Raw genomic sequence first — 17,067 nt, 5'->3', positions numbered from 1 at the left:
CCACTATTTTATTATATCTCACAATTCCGTATTAGGAATTCAGGCAGAACTTGGCTGGGTGATTTTTCTCCCCCATCCCGCACCACCGGAGCTGCTTGGGGATATTCAGGTGACAGCTGGACTAGAGGGTACAGACCGCGTGCCCTTGGGTTGACTAGAAGGCTGGGCTTAGCTGGTCCCAGTCCCCGTCTCCTCTCTCCATGTGGTTTCTGGCCTTATTACATGGTGATTCCGGCTCTGGTGACCTCTCAGACTCCACAAAAGTTCTTTTGACCTAGCCTCCGCAGTCCTAGAACATCACTTCTGCCATATTCTGTTGCTCAGACAAGTCACCAAGATCAGCCCAGACTCAAGGCGGGGAGGAAACAGACTCTTCCTCTCAAAGAAACTTGCAGCCATCTTTTAATCTACTATTCCAAGGCTCTGAAAAGTCCATCCTACACGTCTATCCTTCTTTATCCTTTCTATTGTCTTTTATGTTAACACTGCTCATAAAAACTAAACAAGTATTTTTATACAAAGAAACCGACAATTCCACAGCTTCTGGATTGATCTTGACTAAAGAGACCTGGTCCCTCTCTGCAGAAGTAAATACAGACCAAGGGTTTAAAAGCCTGTTGCAATTATGCAGACAACATATTATCTTGTATTCTCCAATGCACCTGTAATTTTATAGCATGTCAGAAGCCTAAGCCCTAGCCGGAGAGAGACCCAAGACTCTAGGATTTAGCCCCTCAAGGAGCTTATGATCTACTTGGAGAGAACAGAAGTCAAAGCAGCACACGCCCAGGTCTGTGCTATGAAACACTGGATGGAGAATACAGACCACAGAGTAGGGCAGCTTATGGGCAACGCCAGTCTGAGAATACTCACCCTGGGTGAGAAGTGCTTGGGCAGGGCAGTTAGGACAGCAAGGCCTGGCCCCAAACCAGCTACCGTCAGCACAGAAATAAGGCACACCCGGGCCCTGGGGGAACTCCACTGGAAAACATGTGCGAACAACATGACAAGCACAGACAGGGTAACGGAGGTAAGAATGAGGTGCTATTAGAACACAAAGTTCTAGAGGAAAAGAAAGACTTTGGGGATGTTACATGTGTTTGATATTTAAACGATAACATGCATTAGTTGGTTTTTTCCTATTCAAAAGTTTACAATTTTTTTTTTAAAGTAGGCTCCTTGCCCAACATGGAACTTGAACTCACCACCCCAAGATCAAGAGTCACATGCTCTCCCTATTGAGCCAGCCAGGGGCCCCTCCTATTCAGAAGTTTAAAGAAGAGAAAGTGGCCCATAATCTTCCCTGCCCAGATAACTTCTGTTGATACTTTTTTGAGATTTATTTACTTGAGAGAACGAGAGTGAGAGAGAAAGAGAGAGGGCAAGCACACTAGCAAGGGGAGGGGCAGAGGGAGAAGCAGACTCTCTGCTGAGCAGGGAGCATGACCCGGGGCTCAATCCCAGGACCCTGGGATCATGATCTAAGCTGAAGGTAGGTGCTTAACCCACTAGCCACCCACGTGCCCCAATACTTTTTAAAAATAATGAAAAAGTGCATGGTTAGAAAACTCAATTATAGAAAGATACAAAATGCCAAGTGACAGCTAGGCCACTTTGGTTTCCCAAAGGTCATCCCTCTTTCTTTTTTTAAATTAATTTATTTGAGAGAGAGAGCACAAGCAGGAAGGGCAGAGAGAGAAGGATAGGGAATCTCAAGCAGACTCCACACTGAGCGTGGAGCCCGATTTGGGGCTCGATTTCATGTCCCTGAGATCATGACCTGAGCTGAAACCAAGAGTCAGACGCTCAACTGACTGAGCCACCCAGGCCCCTTATGTTTCTTGTATGAGCAGAGTTTGACGCAAGTAGAAGACAGGCCAACAAAAGGGAAAGAGGAAGGCAACTCTAAACAGATTTGCTTGAAAAATTGTAATATTAAGACCACATGTGTGATTCCATTAATGTGAAATGTCCAGAATGGGCAACTTTTGACAGAAAATAGGTTATCGGTTGGGGCTAAGGGTTAGTAAGGAGACAGGTGAGGAAGAGTACCTGCCACTGGTTGGGGACAAGAATGTTCTGCATCAGGATGTGGTGGTTACAGAGCCCTGTGAACAGACTGAGAAACAATGAAGTGTTCGCTTTAAATGGGTGAATGATATGGAATGTGAAGTTCAACCAAGATGGAAGAGAAAGCTGGAGTTTAGAGGGGGAGGTGAGCCTGGGTGGAGGCAAGGAGCCTGGTCATGTAAGGCCTCCACAGCGCTGCAAGCTGAAGTGTCTCAAGTCTCGAAGGCAGTGGGGAGTCACTGAGAACTGACAAGTGGTTTTGAAGATGTGGAGGGGATGCGAAGGGCGGGCAGGAAGCCGAGGACACCAGACGGGAGTCTGTGGCAGAAATCTGGGCAGGATGGAGAAAATCAAGACACCAGATGGGAGGTCATGACCAATTAAGGTAGGGGCTGTGGGGGAAAAGAAATCCTAGCTTTTGGGGTGCCTGAGTGGCTCAGTCAGTTAAGCATCTGCCTTCGGCTCAGGTCATGGCCCCAGAATCCTGGGATCGAGTTCTGCATCGGGCTCCTTGCTCAGTGGGGAGCCTGCTTCTCCCTCTGCCTGCAGCTCCCCCTGCTTGGGCTCTGTCAAATAAATAAATAAAATCTTAAAAAAAAAAAAAAAAAAGAAAGAAATCCTAGGTTTCTCTGGAGGAAATAAAGTAGTAGAAGTACCCCTATAGGGATTAAGAGAGGACAGATTTGGGAGCTAATTTATACATATGTTTAAAACAGCCCCTATGCTGCCAATAAGCCATTGGTCACGTATGCCTGTAGCTTTTCAGAGTGGAGTCAAATAAAGTTTGGAGAATGTTCAGGATATAGATGTAGGAGAACTCATGAGGGTAAGACGGGGGGGAAGGAGGTCAGGGAAAGCACCAGATAGAAGGATGTACAGCTTTCCAGGAGTAGAGTTTTTTTTAAGATTTTATTTATTTATTTGAGAACGAGTGAGCGAGTGAGTAGGGGGACAGAGGGACAGGCAGACTACAGTGAGCATGGAGCCCGATGCAGGGCCTGACCCAGGACCCTGAGATCGTGACCTAAACCAAAATCAAGAGTCCGACGCTTAACCGACTGAGCCACCCGGGCTCCCCTCCAGGAGTGGATCTTTATGTGTCAAATGCACAGCATTCAACCCTGGGATCGAACTATTTGAGAAGGAATCACCAATTTGGCCTAAAACAGCCCCCGGGGAATGCTGGGAATGGAGGTGTTCCTCTGCCCGGGTTCCAGGACGGCCAGAAGGGGAGAGCGCCTGTGATCCTTGTTCAAAGAAGAGACAGGACAGTAACTAAGGGTCACGACAGTTGTTTTACGATGAGAGATAACCGTGGTTGAAGGGAAAGTGCTAGGTATGGAGGGTGGGGGACACACCTGAGCACCAGGAAGGGCTGGGACCCAGGGAAGGAGGATGTAGAAAGCTGGGGAGTGGGAAAGGGAACCAGAGAGGGACAAAAAAACATCAAGGCCAGGCCTGAAGGGCCAGCAAAGATGGGCAGCCCGGGAGTAGCACCATCCACCCCGCCAGATGGTTTTCCTCTTTGGGGTTTGTGCAGAGAGGACTGCTGCTGGGGACAGGTATCCAGCCTGGCCTGGCAGAGGAGAGGGCTGAAGAGTTTCCTGTGAGTAAATCACAGGCTGCAACCTATAAAATGGCTGATATGTGACTGTGTTTTACCTACAAGAGCAACAATTTCGTACAGTTCAACCTAAGATTTGTGGATTTGACCAGCTAACTTTACAGCTAAAGAACCATAATGATATATAGGCCATAACAACCTAACTAAAAAAGTTTTAATGGGACAGGACTGGAGAAAGGACAAACTCTGGCATGATGGGAAAATAAAAAGTAACTACAATTATTTGTGAAGATGGCAGTGAATTTCCTTTAATCAAAGACAACCATAACAAATTCATTAACTATCAAAAGCTACATTTTACTAAAAACAATCTGTCTTTAAAAATGTTTAATCATACAATATATACAATACATGCTGCTTTCCTCTTCCGATTTCACTATCCATCTGAGTCCTGAAAGAGGGAAAAATAGCTGGTTAACAGTTTATAAATGATAAAATGAATCAAAAGTTCACCTGATATACATAAAAAGGATCTAATAACTAGTCCTTTCTCTCTGAATAGAGCCCCAGGCCACGCATATTATATACCTTATGTCTGTTCTGTTTCCCTCAGTTATCTTGGAACAAAAGAAGCTCAGTTAATTGAGGTGCATATTAAGAGTTTACGTTAAGTATTAAAAGCTAATTTGAAACTCTCAAAATTATAGAAAATTTGAGCTAAAAAAAAAAAACCCTTAAGGATCTAATTCAAAATCCCCCCATTTTACAGACAGATTTGTAGACAAAATGAAGCTGAGTGAGATTAAGTGATTTGCTCAGTGATTTTAAACTAAGGGTACGGAGCAAAGAGAATACAGGTCTTCTGACTCCCACCCACAGCAAATGCCCGATCATCACAAAGATTTCCTTCTAGCATGTTCTCCTTCATAAAAATGAAGAAGTGTTTCACAGCGTAACTCAGATTTCAGAAATGCCCATTTACTGACATTATTCCAGGTAATTCTGTCCTAATCCTCCTTTTCTACTTCATAGCTGTAAAATAAGCAAATCAGATCGGACGGTGATGGGAGGGTTCAATATTCTACTTAACCAAAGTAATCCGAAGAAGGGGACTTGCAGCCACTAGGCCCAAAGTTGCCTTTCTCACGGGCACACACAGTTCTAAGAATGGGGCACTAGAGGGAGGCAAATCCCAATTCCACCCGAATGAAAAAAAGGAAGATGGTCTGGAATGCTAATTAACATTTAATAACACATAGGAAGAATTACCTTTGCTGGCGTCAAGCGCTTAGCCTCTGCTGGCTCTGGCCTGAAGCAATCACAGGCTCTGAAATCTCAAAGGTCTTCACGATCTCCTGGCAGAGAACAAAGAACATTTGGGGACTGGGTTTACCGCAAACGAAGAACTACCCCAGGGCAACATGCAGAGCTTTACCTCCCAGTCACGGTAACTCAAAGCTATAATTCCTTGATTCCTAATTTGGGTGTTTTGGTCAATTCCCTCACTTTCTTCATTAATATTAACAGGCTCTGTTTGAAAGACAAAAGTTTTCAAAGGTTATCAAATCGCAAGAGGTACTCTGAACAGAAACTGATGAGAAGGAATGAACCTGTATCGAAGACACTTATAATATTACATACTTATTATGATTCCGTGCATCACTGATGTGTTAAGAGTGTTATTACGGTAGTAAGTAATCCATTTGCTTCCATTAAAAAAAAATACCTCCCGTAGTAGAGTTACACGTGGCAATCATTTGAAAACTTCTGCATATCTACCTACCAACCTCAGAGCTGAGCCCTAGTGAGTCCAAAAGAAATTGAGAACTATTAAAGTACCAATCAAGGCAATAAAAATACTTGACTCTCTACAGGGGACCTTAGAAAGAAACGACTCACTGAGCTGGTGAAATTATTCAACTAAGATCCTCTCAAGGAGAGGAGAGGGAGGTGGCTTCAGGGAAAAAAACGGAAGAAAAGTACAACAGCAACTATAATTACAAACATTCTCAAAACTGGAGGGACTTTCTTGTTAATCTTTAGGGCAGATGTTGAGTCAATGATACAGATGAACCCCCTCATTTTAACTGATGACCGTGTTTGCAGTATTTCAGTTAGTTGAGCAAGATAGAGCACTGTAAAAGTTACCTAAAATGCAAACTTGGTTACATTCAGAAAACTGCATTTCATGAACTCGAATAACACATACATTTTCTCTAAAACTAATTTTTCTTAACATAGTATCATTTACCTATTATTGGCAGTCGGTCTTGGTCAAGCTTTATTCTTGCAAAACCATCCTAAAACACAAACATAATTTTAGATTTAGATTCAAAAGCCGATTTAAAAAATTACATTCAAAACCTATAATCATTGGATAAAAAACATTATTAATTAGAAAACTCCATATCCCATGGGGCACCTGGGTAGTGTAGTCGGTTAAGCGTTCGACTTGATTTCGGCTCAGGTCATGATCTCAGGGTCATGAGATTGAGCCCCACACTAGGCTCCGTGCTCAGCAGGGAGTCTGCTGGAGATTCTCTCTCCGCCTCTCCCCCCTTTCTCTCTCTCTCAAAAAAAAACAAACAAACCTCCATATCCCAGACAATCAAAATGTACTGTAACAATAATGAGGAGATTATGTGGATAAGACTTTACATTGGGGCATCCTTCAGGTTTCTCATCAGCCTCCATCCTGAGGATCTCCTAAATAAAACTGTAACTGGCTTGGCTCTTAAAACTTGGCTCTTAAATGTGATTCATGCATATTTTTGGACACTCGGCATTTTATTATGCATAACTCATCATTTACTGCTGACAAAATATGCCTTTGTTATCATTTCTGGGAAAATACTTTGGTCGAGAAAAGATTTTTCCTGAGGTTAAAATCAAATTCATCATCCATGAGCGGGAGTGCACCTGTTATAAGACTAAAGACAGTCGAAAGCAAATTTCCATAGTATATTTCTGAGTAGGGGTTTTCTTTTTTTTTTTTTTGAACCTCTATTTTGAAATAATTTCAAATTGAAAGGGCTATAAGGCTACTATAAAGACCTCTCATATATTCTTTCCCCAGCTTTACCATCTGTTCAAGTTTTGCAACGTTATTTCCCCCTCTACATACGTATTAGGAATTCTCATGAGAAAATAAGTGATAGACAACCTGCTCCCTTTCCTTAATACTTTCAGTGTATGTTTCTTGACAAGAACAAGATCTTTCCTTACAAGACAACTATCAAATTTGGGAAATTTAACATTTATACCATACTGTTATCTAATCTATAGTTCCATATTCAAATTTTGTCAATTCATTCTGTAAATTCCTAAAATGTAAAAGCAAGCACACAGTTTTTTTTAAGTTTATTATGTTTAGTAATCTCTATAGCCAATGTGGGGCTCAAACTCACAACTCTGAGATTAAGAGTCGCACACTCCAAACTGTGAGTTTGGACTGAGCCAGCCAGGCGCCCACACTGAGCCAGCCAGGCACCCACACAAATTTTCAGCTAGTTTCTTCTGCCTGTGTGCCAATGTTTTGCTACAACGGGTCTACCATACATACCAGTTAGTACAAATACCTTTGCCAGCTCCCATCCACAGCTTTTATTATTTACCCCCTTTTTTTTGAGAGAGAAACAGAGCGAGCAAGAGCAGGGTCCACGCAGAGCTGGACACAGGGCTCGCCTGAGATCATGACCTGAACCAAAATCAAGAGACGTTTAACTGACCGACCGAGCCACCCAGGCACCCCTATTATTTACCCTTTTAAAAGCTATAAAAGAAAGAAGAGAAATAATCTTAAATCTTACCCTTATAATGAAGGAAACATGAAAGATGTTTTCCACTGTTCGGGGGAAGGAATGTGGATCAACCACAAAGTCAAAGAAGGACATAGGAGTATCAGCTATAGACAAAAGAGGAAAAAAAATTCTTCAAAACAGGAAAGATGATTTTTGCCAATCAGTAAGACCAATATTCTGTGTTAGCAGAGGAAGGAAATGGGCACTCAAACTTTCGCGGGAGTGAAAACTGATTTAGCCCTTCTGGGGGGCAATGTGACGTATCTATTAAAAATATGTACGTCCACTGATCTGGCAACCCGCCTCTCAAAAGCTGTCCTACAGAAATATCAGCATGTGTGCACAAAGTTGTGTACCAAGATTTCCCACTGCAGTGGGTTTCACAAGAATAAAATGCTACAAAGAACTTAGTCGTCCACCCACGGAGGATACAGCCATACAGTGGGAATCACTGAAAAGAATAAGGGGGATCTGGATGTACGGATATGGAAGAATGTCCACGTGGAAAATTCATGGTGCAGAAGAATGTGTGTATTATGATTAGCTTTGAAAAAAGCAAAAAACCAACAAAAATTCCCAACTTACTTATGTGCAAAGTCACGTGACGGACATAAACGTAAGATCTGAAAGTATACAAGCACATCGTACAGGTGGCTGCCTCTGGGGAGCGAGGGAACAGGTACTCAACTCTACTTTTCCCCCTTCTATGGCACCTTTTATTTTGTAACAGAGAAAATACCCCATCTTTTAAAAGCAAAAATGGAAAGTTACTTTGCCAATACTCTCACATGGGATTGCTAAAGGAGAAGCTGAATTAAACACACATGCCAAAAAAGAATCAAAATGATTCAAACATTACATAAAACTGAAAATGCCTTTTAAAAAAAATAACTTCTGACTGCAAGTGGTATTTGTCTAACTGATAAATACAAATTGCTCTACTTTGAACTTGGTATCGTACTTACGATCTTCTCGAAAATACGTTTGCAACAATCCCAAAATTCTTTCCACTTCTTTTTCTGTTGCTTCTTGATGAGATTCTTCCATTTCATTTAACTGAAAATATAAAGTCATTACCAAGCAGACTGACCTACTTGCCTGCTCATTCATGTTTTCTGCTCTCTGACACATCTAAACTCCTCTAGCTGTCTTTTACTGGGGGACTGCTAGCAGTTTTTATCCTCATCTTAAAATTTAAAGTTAAAAAAAAGATTGTCTAGTTTCAGTAACATTTTTTATATTAACTTTTTAATAGAGGAGTAACATTACCAAATCAACCATTTTCAGGTTGAACATAAATAGCAAAATACAAATAGCGCAGTTTAGAATAGTGATTCTCAACTGAAAGTGATTTTGCCTCCTGGGACATCTGCCACTATCTGGAGATGTTTTTGGTTGTCACAGCTGGGAGGGGAGGCTACTGGCCCCTAATGGGGAGAAGCCAAGGATGCTACAGAGCATCCTACAACACACAGGACAGCCTCTCACAACAGAGAAGGATCCAGCCCCCAATGTTGATGGTGCCGAGGCTAAGAACCCCTGGTTTGGGAGAACTGATCCAAACTACAGACATGAATTAAAACTAAGACAAGGGGTTAATCCAATCAAATGTTTAAAAGCTGCAATTATTTAAGTAATTATTTAATGAACCAAACCTGACTCTAGACCCTAAAGCTTGGAAAGATGGCCAGATTGCCCGTATATTGTATGAATAGCTGCTGTAACCTGAGGTGTTTTTAAAAAACAAACCTGGTCAGGCATTGTCTTCTTCTCTTCTGTCGTGGGACCTTTTCTTGGACGATCACTTCGTGGCTTTGGCACAGGGAACTCTCCTTGTATTGAACCCAACCTAATGAAAAATATGCTTTCATGTCTTTTTTTGTTTGTTTTTTAAACAAACTGGTTGCACTAACTGGAAGCAGTTCCCACGGAAATGGTCGAATTCAGACCAGGCTCCAGTGATATACGAACTGACATTGGACCAAAACTCTTGTCAGGTTTGTGACATCCTCTCTGCTCCCTTTGTGTGTCTCAAAGAACTCCTAGGAACTTACTCAACCACAGATACCCCCTCAAACGCCTTCCTATTTTGCTCTCAACAGTGAACCGGTAGATATGCCTGTGGTCTTCCCAGCTAGCCTGCTGTCTCTTTGGCAAAGCCAACTTCAGGTCAGTGGGAAGGCTGAAGGTGTGGGAAAGGGGAACAAAGAGCTCCACGGGGGTTAAAAGCCTTTGGACTAGGGGTGCTAAGGCCGAGGCTCCCAGCCTACGACAACAGAACACACCCCACACCTGTCTCAGAAGGACAGGTCAAACAGAAGCCATGGAATTCTTTCCCCCTTTGTACTCTCTACACCCCTTAAAAAAAGCTCTATTGCAGACTTAAGCTACAGTAATAGATGTACCATGCAGAGGCCAAGGCCCCGCGAACATGGACCCATATGGTCCCTAAGCTCGAGGAGCTCAAAGCATGCAGTGTAGATGGACGGATCCAAATCCACAGACACACACACACACACACACACACACACATCCATTTCAACATAATACAGTAGATCCTACAGTGCTGTGCTAGAGTAATCCCAAAGTGTTCTGAGAGCATGGGGGCAGAGATCTACCCAGACATGGGAGTGATCGGGTCAGGATCTCTGATCTTACAATGATACCTCTGTCTGGAGAAGTTACTGGAAGCTTCCAAGTTAGGGTCTGGGAGAAGAGCAAACCTTCCCAGATGGAAAAGACGGGGAAGAGACTGGAGGCCAAAGTAACAGCAAGTGCAAGGGCACAAAGCTGTAAGCAGTTCACTGTGGACGCGGGCTGTGCTGGGTGAGGAGAGAAAGTTTCAGGCACAGCACCCCAGCTGCATTTAGATCCTGGGGTTTATGACAGAGCCTTGAGCTCAAAAGCAAAGAACAGAGATTTCGACTTCATCCTGTAACAAAGAAGCCTGATCTTTACGCTGACATGTACGCAGTGGTTCTGGGCAGATGCGTGGCCCCACACCTGTGCATCTCCAAAGCTTTCTCGCTGAGGTACCGCCGCCCTCCAGAGCTTTGGGAGGGTGAACTGGAGTAGACAGATGCCCAGGAGCTGGAGCACGTAAGGGAGAAACAACTGGGTGGCTGCCCCAGAGAATGTATCTGCTGGGGGTCACAACCAATGTCTCTGAAGGTGGTCTTACAAAAGAACCAGTAAGGGCTATTCTTCGTTCCTCCAAAAGGGCTGGGCTAGGAAATTAGGATGGAAGCTAAACTGAGTATGAAGATAAACTTTTCAAAAGTAGAGTGGTTTCCAAAAAAATGGGGTGGGCAGTTTATGTGAGTGACTCAAGCAGGCTTCCAGTACAAGTCAGTGACCATCCAACAGGAAATTACAATGAATGGCACTTGACATACGTTAGTAAAATCTTAAAAGACCCTCCATAAGAGGTATCATCCTCCTACAGGATAGGGGTTAAAGACGACAAAACAAAGCCAGACATTGTGCCCCAGACCCAGAGCCTCACACAATAGAAAAGAAGGGAGCCAGCAGGGCCCTGTGGTAAGCGGTTCTGGCCCACAGCCTTTCCTGCTTAAATTAAGCAGGATGAGGTTCTATCCACATCGAGATTTTATGGGCTTTTCGGTCAAAGTTTAGAAAAATCTCCACACAATGGCATCCTGATTGTCACCGCCACCCTACCAGATAATTCTTGTTCCTACTATAACAAAACAACTTAAGGTTTACAAATGGCTGGTCTGACCGATTTTTAAAATAATCTTACAGAAAGTGGAATGTATGGGTTTTATTAAAGGTGTTTTCTGCTGTTTTGCCTGATATTTTCCAGGAGTCATAGACTATGAATTCAAAATCAGAACTATCTTCATCACGGATGAGTTCTTCAGCTTCTAGCGGATTTACACCCATATGTGTCAGCTACAAAAATGAAGGGAAACAAAAAACCCCAGTTAAGCCACAGGCAATCATTCACCACATCCAATAATCTCTATCACTAAACTTGAAGAGGCCAGAGGCAAAAAAGCCTGTTCAGTGCCCTAACACGTCGGCTACATTTCGTATTATACAAATAATCTTATATAAACCCCACCTTTCAAAGGTAGAAATACTAGAAGGAATGAATCCTTAGTCCATCAAAGTATTAGGAAAGCTGTACCAACATACAAATCTGAAATCACATCCCAAATCAAAGGCTCCAGGACAGAACAGGCAAGTTTAGCTGGCTTCTGGATTTTCGTTTTTAGCCAACCTCCTAGAGACCTCTCTCCAGCTTGTGTCTCAGTACATCCAAAGAGCAGTGGCCTAGAGTCAGAGGATCGCTCATCTTACCACTGCCTTCCTGGGAAGAGTTGCTAGAAGTCTAATAATTCTCTTATCCCACACTATCTCACAGAAAATCAAAGCACCCTGATTACATTATGAAATTATAAAATGCCTACAAGTTATCAAATTAAAACAGTAATATCAAACATAAACAATAATCAAAAAGCCCTCGGGAAGCTTGCCCCTATTAATAAAAGCAATCAAACTCTGTAGAGAGGCTGCAAGAGCCCGATCAGAGACGTAAGGTCAGCAAGCCTCCGCCCCCCCCCCCCCGTCCCTCGCTACTGCACGCATAAGGAGGACGCGTCCATTTCTGTCTGGTCAAATCTACCCATCTTTGCCTTATAGTACCTATACTTGATGAACTCGGAAGGGGCTTCCCCACCCAGCGATTTCAGAGCTGTAATTTAGGGTTTTATACTGAATGCCTTAAGACTTCCGGAATTTGCTCCGATTTGTTAAAGTACACATCTCACCTGGATAAATACCAGTAATTTAAAAAAAGATAACCCAGGATATAGTCACTTTATTTATTCAGCTATACATGAGTGTGCATTTTCCAAATGCGTTATACCTCACAATAAAAAAGTTAAAAGAGAGAAAATTTTAAGGTTTTAAATTTAAGTTAAATTTCAATTTTAAACCATTTAAGGTTTTAAAAACAACAGGAAATTCATCTGCCTCCTGCCTTTACAAAAGAATTAATTTATCTGGGCCGGTCTCCTGGTACTAAATCATTTTAATAACCATTTAACAAACATTCAGGCAGAAATTCAAAGTCCTAGCACAAATGCTAGGACAGAGGTTAGCTCAGAGTGGAACCAAAAACAGAAAAAAAAAAAACAAAACAATCACAACATAGTAAAATGCAAGGTCAGCCTCATTGTGCTTTTTTGGTAAATCCACCAAAGAAAAGTTTAAAAATTTTAGGTAACAACCATTCAAAGAAAGGTGAATAAAACAACAAAAAGACCCACAAAAAAGCAAAACCCCAAGCATATTCATATGGTTCCAAGATATTGTCAAGGACTGATGAAAACATGCCCCCCCACCAGGCCTAACTCCTCTCCAGCTGAGCCCTGCCACCTGCAGGGTGGGTCCTGCCCAGCCCAGGACAAAAGCCCAGGGTCACTGAGAATGAAAAAATGGCCATTTGTAAATAAACGTAGCACCCAGAGTCTTAGAATGCTAAGAGATTTTTAAACCTCTAAGCTGCCACCCTAAATTCCTCCACAGGGCTCCCCTGTCATTGTTTAACTTGGTGAGATCTCTTTGGAGGAATCTGAGACATGCCCCCCGCCCCGGCCCCCCAAAAAAGGAAAAAGGAAGTGAAATCCATTTGCATACAGATCTAAGCAAAGTAGATAGTTATACAATATGTGACATGGGAAACATTTTTTATTAAGATTCTGTAGCTTTGAACTTACTAGAGTTTCAACATATCTTAACATATCAAATGAGTTCAGATCAGAACGCAGCTGCTTTGCTTTCTCTTTGCCCAAATCTGAAGCCAGAACAAGAAACTGGGCATCCAGGACTGCTTCTCTTGCTCGGGACACTATTCAGAAAAGAAGGAAAATACACATTACTAAAAACCCATTATTCACAGGGATTTTCCTGAAATTTCCACCTACTTACTTGACATTTCCCACTGGACCAAAAAAAAAAAAAAAATTCTCAAACATACCCATGTCCCTCTAAAACCTGGCTCCTCTACCCAACCCACCAAAATCTGGAGTCAGAGCTGACCAGTCCTCCTAAAAGCCACTCTCCCTCCGGGGTCCTGCTCCTGTGAACCGAGCCACCAGCTCTTCATAGCTCTGGTTCAACAAAGCCTCTCTCCTCTCCCACACCGGCTTTTTCCTCTGACCCCAGGAGCCCATCTTTGCCACGATTCCCACCTGTGCGGAGGTAAGTCAAAAGGGAGGCCCACTCCGTGTAAGGCAGGGTGGCTTGCTGAGCAGCAAGAGTAGGAGTGCGGGCTGGGCAGGCAGCCTAGGACTCTCCCCCCATCCCACCCCCCAGAGTCAGCACAGGCCACCACGTCAACAGCCTACCGCAGGGCAGCGACTCTGAGGATGGGTGACCCAAAAACGTTTGACAGAGGACCCAGGACTTAAGCCATAGAGAGAAAAAGATTTCAACAGGAGACAAGAAGCGAATGGGGCAGGGAAACTGAGGAGGCAGTGGGGGAGGGGAGGGACAGGCCCTTTGGAGTTAAGAGCAGGCCTGAGGGGCCCCGGGGAAGGGGGAAAAGTGCTCTGGGAATACCTGGAAAGGCAAACTGGAAAGGGAGCCAAGAAGAGGGGAACAGGGCAAGGCTCAAATACAGAAACACCTGGGCCTGGCTCGCTCCTGAGGCCTTTTCACTTGGATCCCCCACTTCCTGAACCCGCCGCAGGCTGCTGAACTTGCGGACTCCGGGTTCTGTTTGTATACATCATTTTTCTCCCATTTTATTTCGGAAGCGAGGCTGCGGAAGTGACCACGGGTGAGAGCAGGCAGCAGGGGCCGGGGCTGGAGGCTCGTTCCTGGGCTGCCCCAGGGCCTTGCCCACCGGCCTCCCAGCGCGGCTGGAGAGAAAAGTGCAGACTTCTCGGTCACAGATGGCTTTGAGGCCTCCGCCGAGTTAAAACCATGAACGCCAAGGATCTAGAATTCTGTGTTTGCTGAGCGACTCCCGGAGCCCAGCTGAGTGAGAGAACTTCGCCTTAGCGAGGTGACCCGGTCAGCAGGGCGGAATCAGCCGAGGGGGAGGCCATGTGTGGCTCAGGAACTAATAAGATGCACAGTAAAACCGCAAGGGAGTTGAGGGGGTCGAGAGGAACCTTGAGGAGACGGACTGGGAGTCCAGGAGTGAAGAGAAGACAGAGCTAAGGACGGTGGAGGAGGGATTTAACCAGGTGGGGAAACGCCCAGTTCTGGAAGGATTCAAATGAGATTTAGCAAATGGGGGAGACCCCACTTGGGGAACAGCGAGGAGGCTGTGACCAGAGCTAGAAGGACAGTCACTTGAGAACACGCAGACACAAAAACGTTAGCGGCGGGCAACAGGTAAGCCATTAGTCATAACTAGCACGTGGCTAGACGTAAAGCTTCTGGTCCTCAAAGACCACGGAGCACCGTGTTCTGTTCAACAAATGCATCCTGGGGATCCAGCAGCCAATACCACAGACAGAGGAAAGGTAACACATGCAAAGTCCTCAACCCTGAACAAGCAACAGGACCACCTGGGGGGGGGGGACTTGCTGAAACAGGCTGCTGGCTGCACCCCCAGAATCTCTCATAAAGCCTTCAGGGCGCCTGAGGGGAGTTAAAGCAGAATTACCACTACAACGAAAAAACTTCCCACACTAGTAAAGCACTATTACAATATGTGGGAATTGTGTGATGGCAATAATTTGGCTCTTATATAAAACTAATTAAAATTACTCTAAAACTTATAATAAAAAGCACTCATATATAAAATAACGAATTACCTCCATTAAACAGAGTGTTGGCCTCTTCAAGGACTTCTGTTAATTTGTCGCTGGCATTCAGTATATCCTCCCGGTTTTCTATGTAAAAAAATACAAGGTTTGGGAAATGTGCGCATCAGGCACTCAGAGTCCGGGACGAAGCGATCACCTGCAGGACAGCCAAGCCCGGCCCCTGCTCCCCCGGGTGTGTGTGTGGGGGCGGATTACTTCACACATCTCCATCTTTTTAACCCAAGTGGCTCGGAAAGAGAGAGGTAACTGTACCTCTAAGCAGCATGAACTTCACAAGGGGCCCGGCTGCCTGTACCCTCCACCCAAGGGGCTCCACAGCCCCTGCAGCCCCTGAGGAGCGCTCCGAAGGGCGGTTCCCAAACTTTGCAGCCACAGAGGCCCCTAGAGGGCCACCCGACAGATGGGCGGGCCTCCCCGAGTTTCAGAGTGGGGAGGTCCGGGGTGCGGCCCGAGGACTGGCATTTCTGACAGCTCCCTGGTGGCGCTGCCCCCCCTCCGCCCCCGCGCTGGGCGGGCGACCGCGCGCCGGACCCGCCGACTGCCAGAAAAGACGCCCGGGGCCCCGCGTCCCGCCGCCGCCGCCCCTTCCCGGCCGTGCCGGCCCCTCGGGGCCCGCGCGCCCCCGCCAAGGTCGCGCAGCTCGCTCCACGCGACGGCGCGGGGCCGCCTCGCGAGCCAATGAAGGCGCGGCCAGGCGGCGCGGGGCCGGCCGGGGCGCCTTTGACCAGCCGCGCCGCGCGGGCCTGCGTCCGCCACCTGCCCCCGCCCGCGCCCCGCCTTACGTTGGACCGAGTTGATGAGCGCCCGGTACTGATGGCGGATCTGGCGGCACAGGCCGTGGTCGGTCTCCGCCTCCAGGCTCGCCGGGTCCACCATCTCGTCCCCGGAATCCGACGGCTCCGTCTCCTCCAGGCTCGGGCGCTCCGGGGCCTCCCTGCGCTCGGGCGCGGCGCCGCGGCGGGACACGGGCGACAGCGGGGACCGCGAGCGGGAGCGGGAGCGGGAGCGGGTGCGATCCCGGTGCGGGTCGCGGCCCCGGCCCCGGCCCTCGGACCGGCGGCCGCTGCTGTCCCCGGACATCGCCGCCAATCCGCCGTGCAACTTCGGAACGGCGGAAGTTCGCGCCAGAAACTGAAAGCCCTGCTCGGCGCGAGCGCCTGCTCCCCGCGGAACGCGGCTCCCGGGCCGGCGCCAGCGCACAGCGACGCCTCTGGCGGGAGGCCGGCGGCGGGCGCGGCGCGGGGCGCTCCGGAGGCGCCGCGGGGCCCGGCCCCGGCCCTGCGCTGCCCGCGCATTGGCTGCACCAGGGGCCCGCTTCCCGTACGGTGCGGGCCCTAGAGCCTTGCCCCGCGGGCCCGCGGGCCCACCCCGCCAGGCCTGCGTCTTCCCGGGTGTCCTTGGCTCCCTGGGACCCGGCCACAGCCTGGCGACGTCAGGGCGCGCGGTGCCTGTGCGTCCGCGGGGGCTGCGGCGTTCGAGCCGGGGAGACAGGAGAGGCGGCTCCGTGACCTTAGTTTCTCTGAGCCCTCACTGGGCGGATCAGACGAGGTCCCTGTGCCTCTGGCAATCCCACGCGTGGTGAAGACGAGAGCAACAACTATTAACGACAAAAATTGTCTTTCTCCTAGTAAACGCTCTGCTCACCGTCCCTTCTAAGTACCTGCATCATGGCAGTTTATGTTCACAATTGGTTCTCAAACTATAATCTTCTAAAATATCCTCGACAGGGTCCAAGACAGATGGAATTATATTCAGAAAATGTAGGAGTTTCATTCTTCGTGTTTTGGGTTGTACTGCAAATGTCGTTTCCCAAAAGTTCTCT

The 17,067-nt window shown here is 46.5% G+C and overlaps 1 protein-coding gene and 1 long non-coding RNA gene across 2 annotated transcripts; one reads left to right on the top strand and one right to left on the bottom strand.

The window, feature by feature from the left end:
• Positions 1 to 3,913: 3,913 nt before the first annotated feature.
• NSMCE4A (NSE4A component of SMC5/6 complex) lies at positions 3,914 to 16,443 on the bottom strand. The gene is made up of 11 exons (XM_036070263.2): positions 16,028 to 16,443; positions 15,234 to 15,311; positions 13,182 to 13,312; positions 11,198 to 11,349; positions 9,184 to 9,283; positions 8,400 to 8,490; positions 7,444 to 7,538; positions 5,886 to 5,934; positions 5,070 to 5,164; positions 4,904 to 4,989; positions 3,914 to 4,085 (listed from the first exon to the last, which is right to left on the bottom strand). The coding sequence occupies exons 1-10, from the start codon at positions 16,323 to 16,325 to the stop codon at positions 4,915 to 4,917; spliced, it is 1,164 nt and encodes a 387-aa protein (XP_035926156.2). The 5' UTR covers positions 16,326 to 16,443; the 3' UTR covers positions 3,914 to 4,085; positions 4,904 to 4,914.
• LOC118521602 (uncharacterized) lies at positions 11,343 to 13,285 on the top strand. The gene is made up of 2 exons (XR_004910210.2): positions 11,343 to 12,365; positions 12,407 to 13,285. It is a non-coding gene; the product is annotated as an uncharacterized LOC118521602 (long non-coding RNA).
• Positions 16,444 to 17,067: the final 624 nt, after the last annotated feature.

The sequence above is a fragment of the Halichoerus grypus genome, chromosome 7 (genome assembly GCF_964656455.1).
Source record: "Halichoerus grypus chromosome 7, mHalGry1.hap1.1, whole genome shotgun sequence".
NCBI lineage: Eukaryota > Metazoa > Chordata > Mammalia > Carnivora > Phocidae > Halichoerus > Halichoerus grypus.
This window is presented reverse-complemented; position numbering and strand designations above follow the sequence as displayed.

Coding starts and splice junctions, on each gene's coding strand:
- NSMCE4A (XM_036070263.2), bottom strand. CDS start 16,325: ATGTCCGGGGACAGCAGCGGCCGCCGGTCCGAGGGCCGGGGCCGGGGC. Junction 15,312..16,027: donor GCTCATCAACTCGGTCCAAC/GTAAGGCGGGGC, acceptor TTTTTTACATAG/AAAACCGGGAGGATATACTG. Junction 13,313..15,233: donor CAACACTCTGTTTAATGGAG/GTAATTCGTTAT, acceptor TTTTCTGAATAG/TGTCCCGAGCAAGAGAAGCA.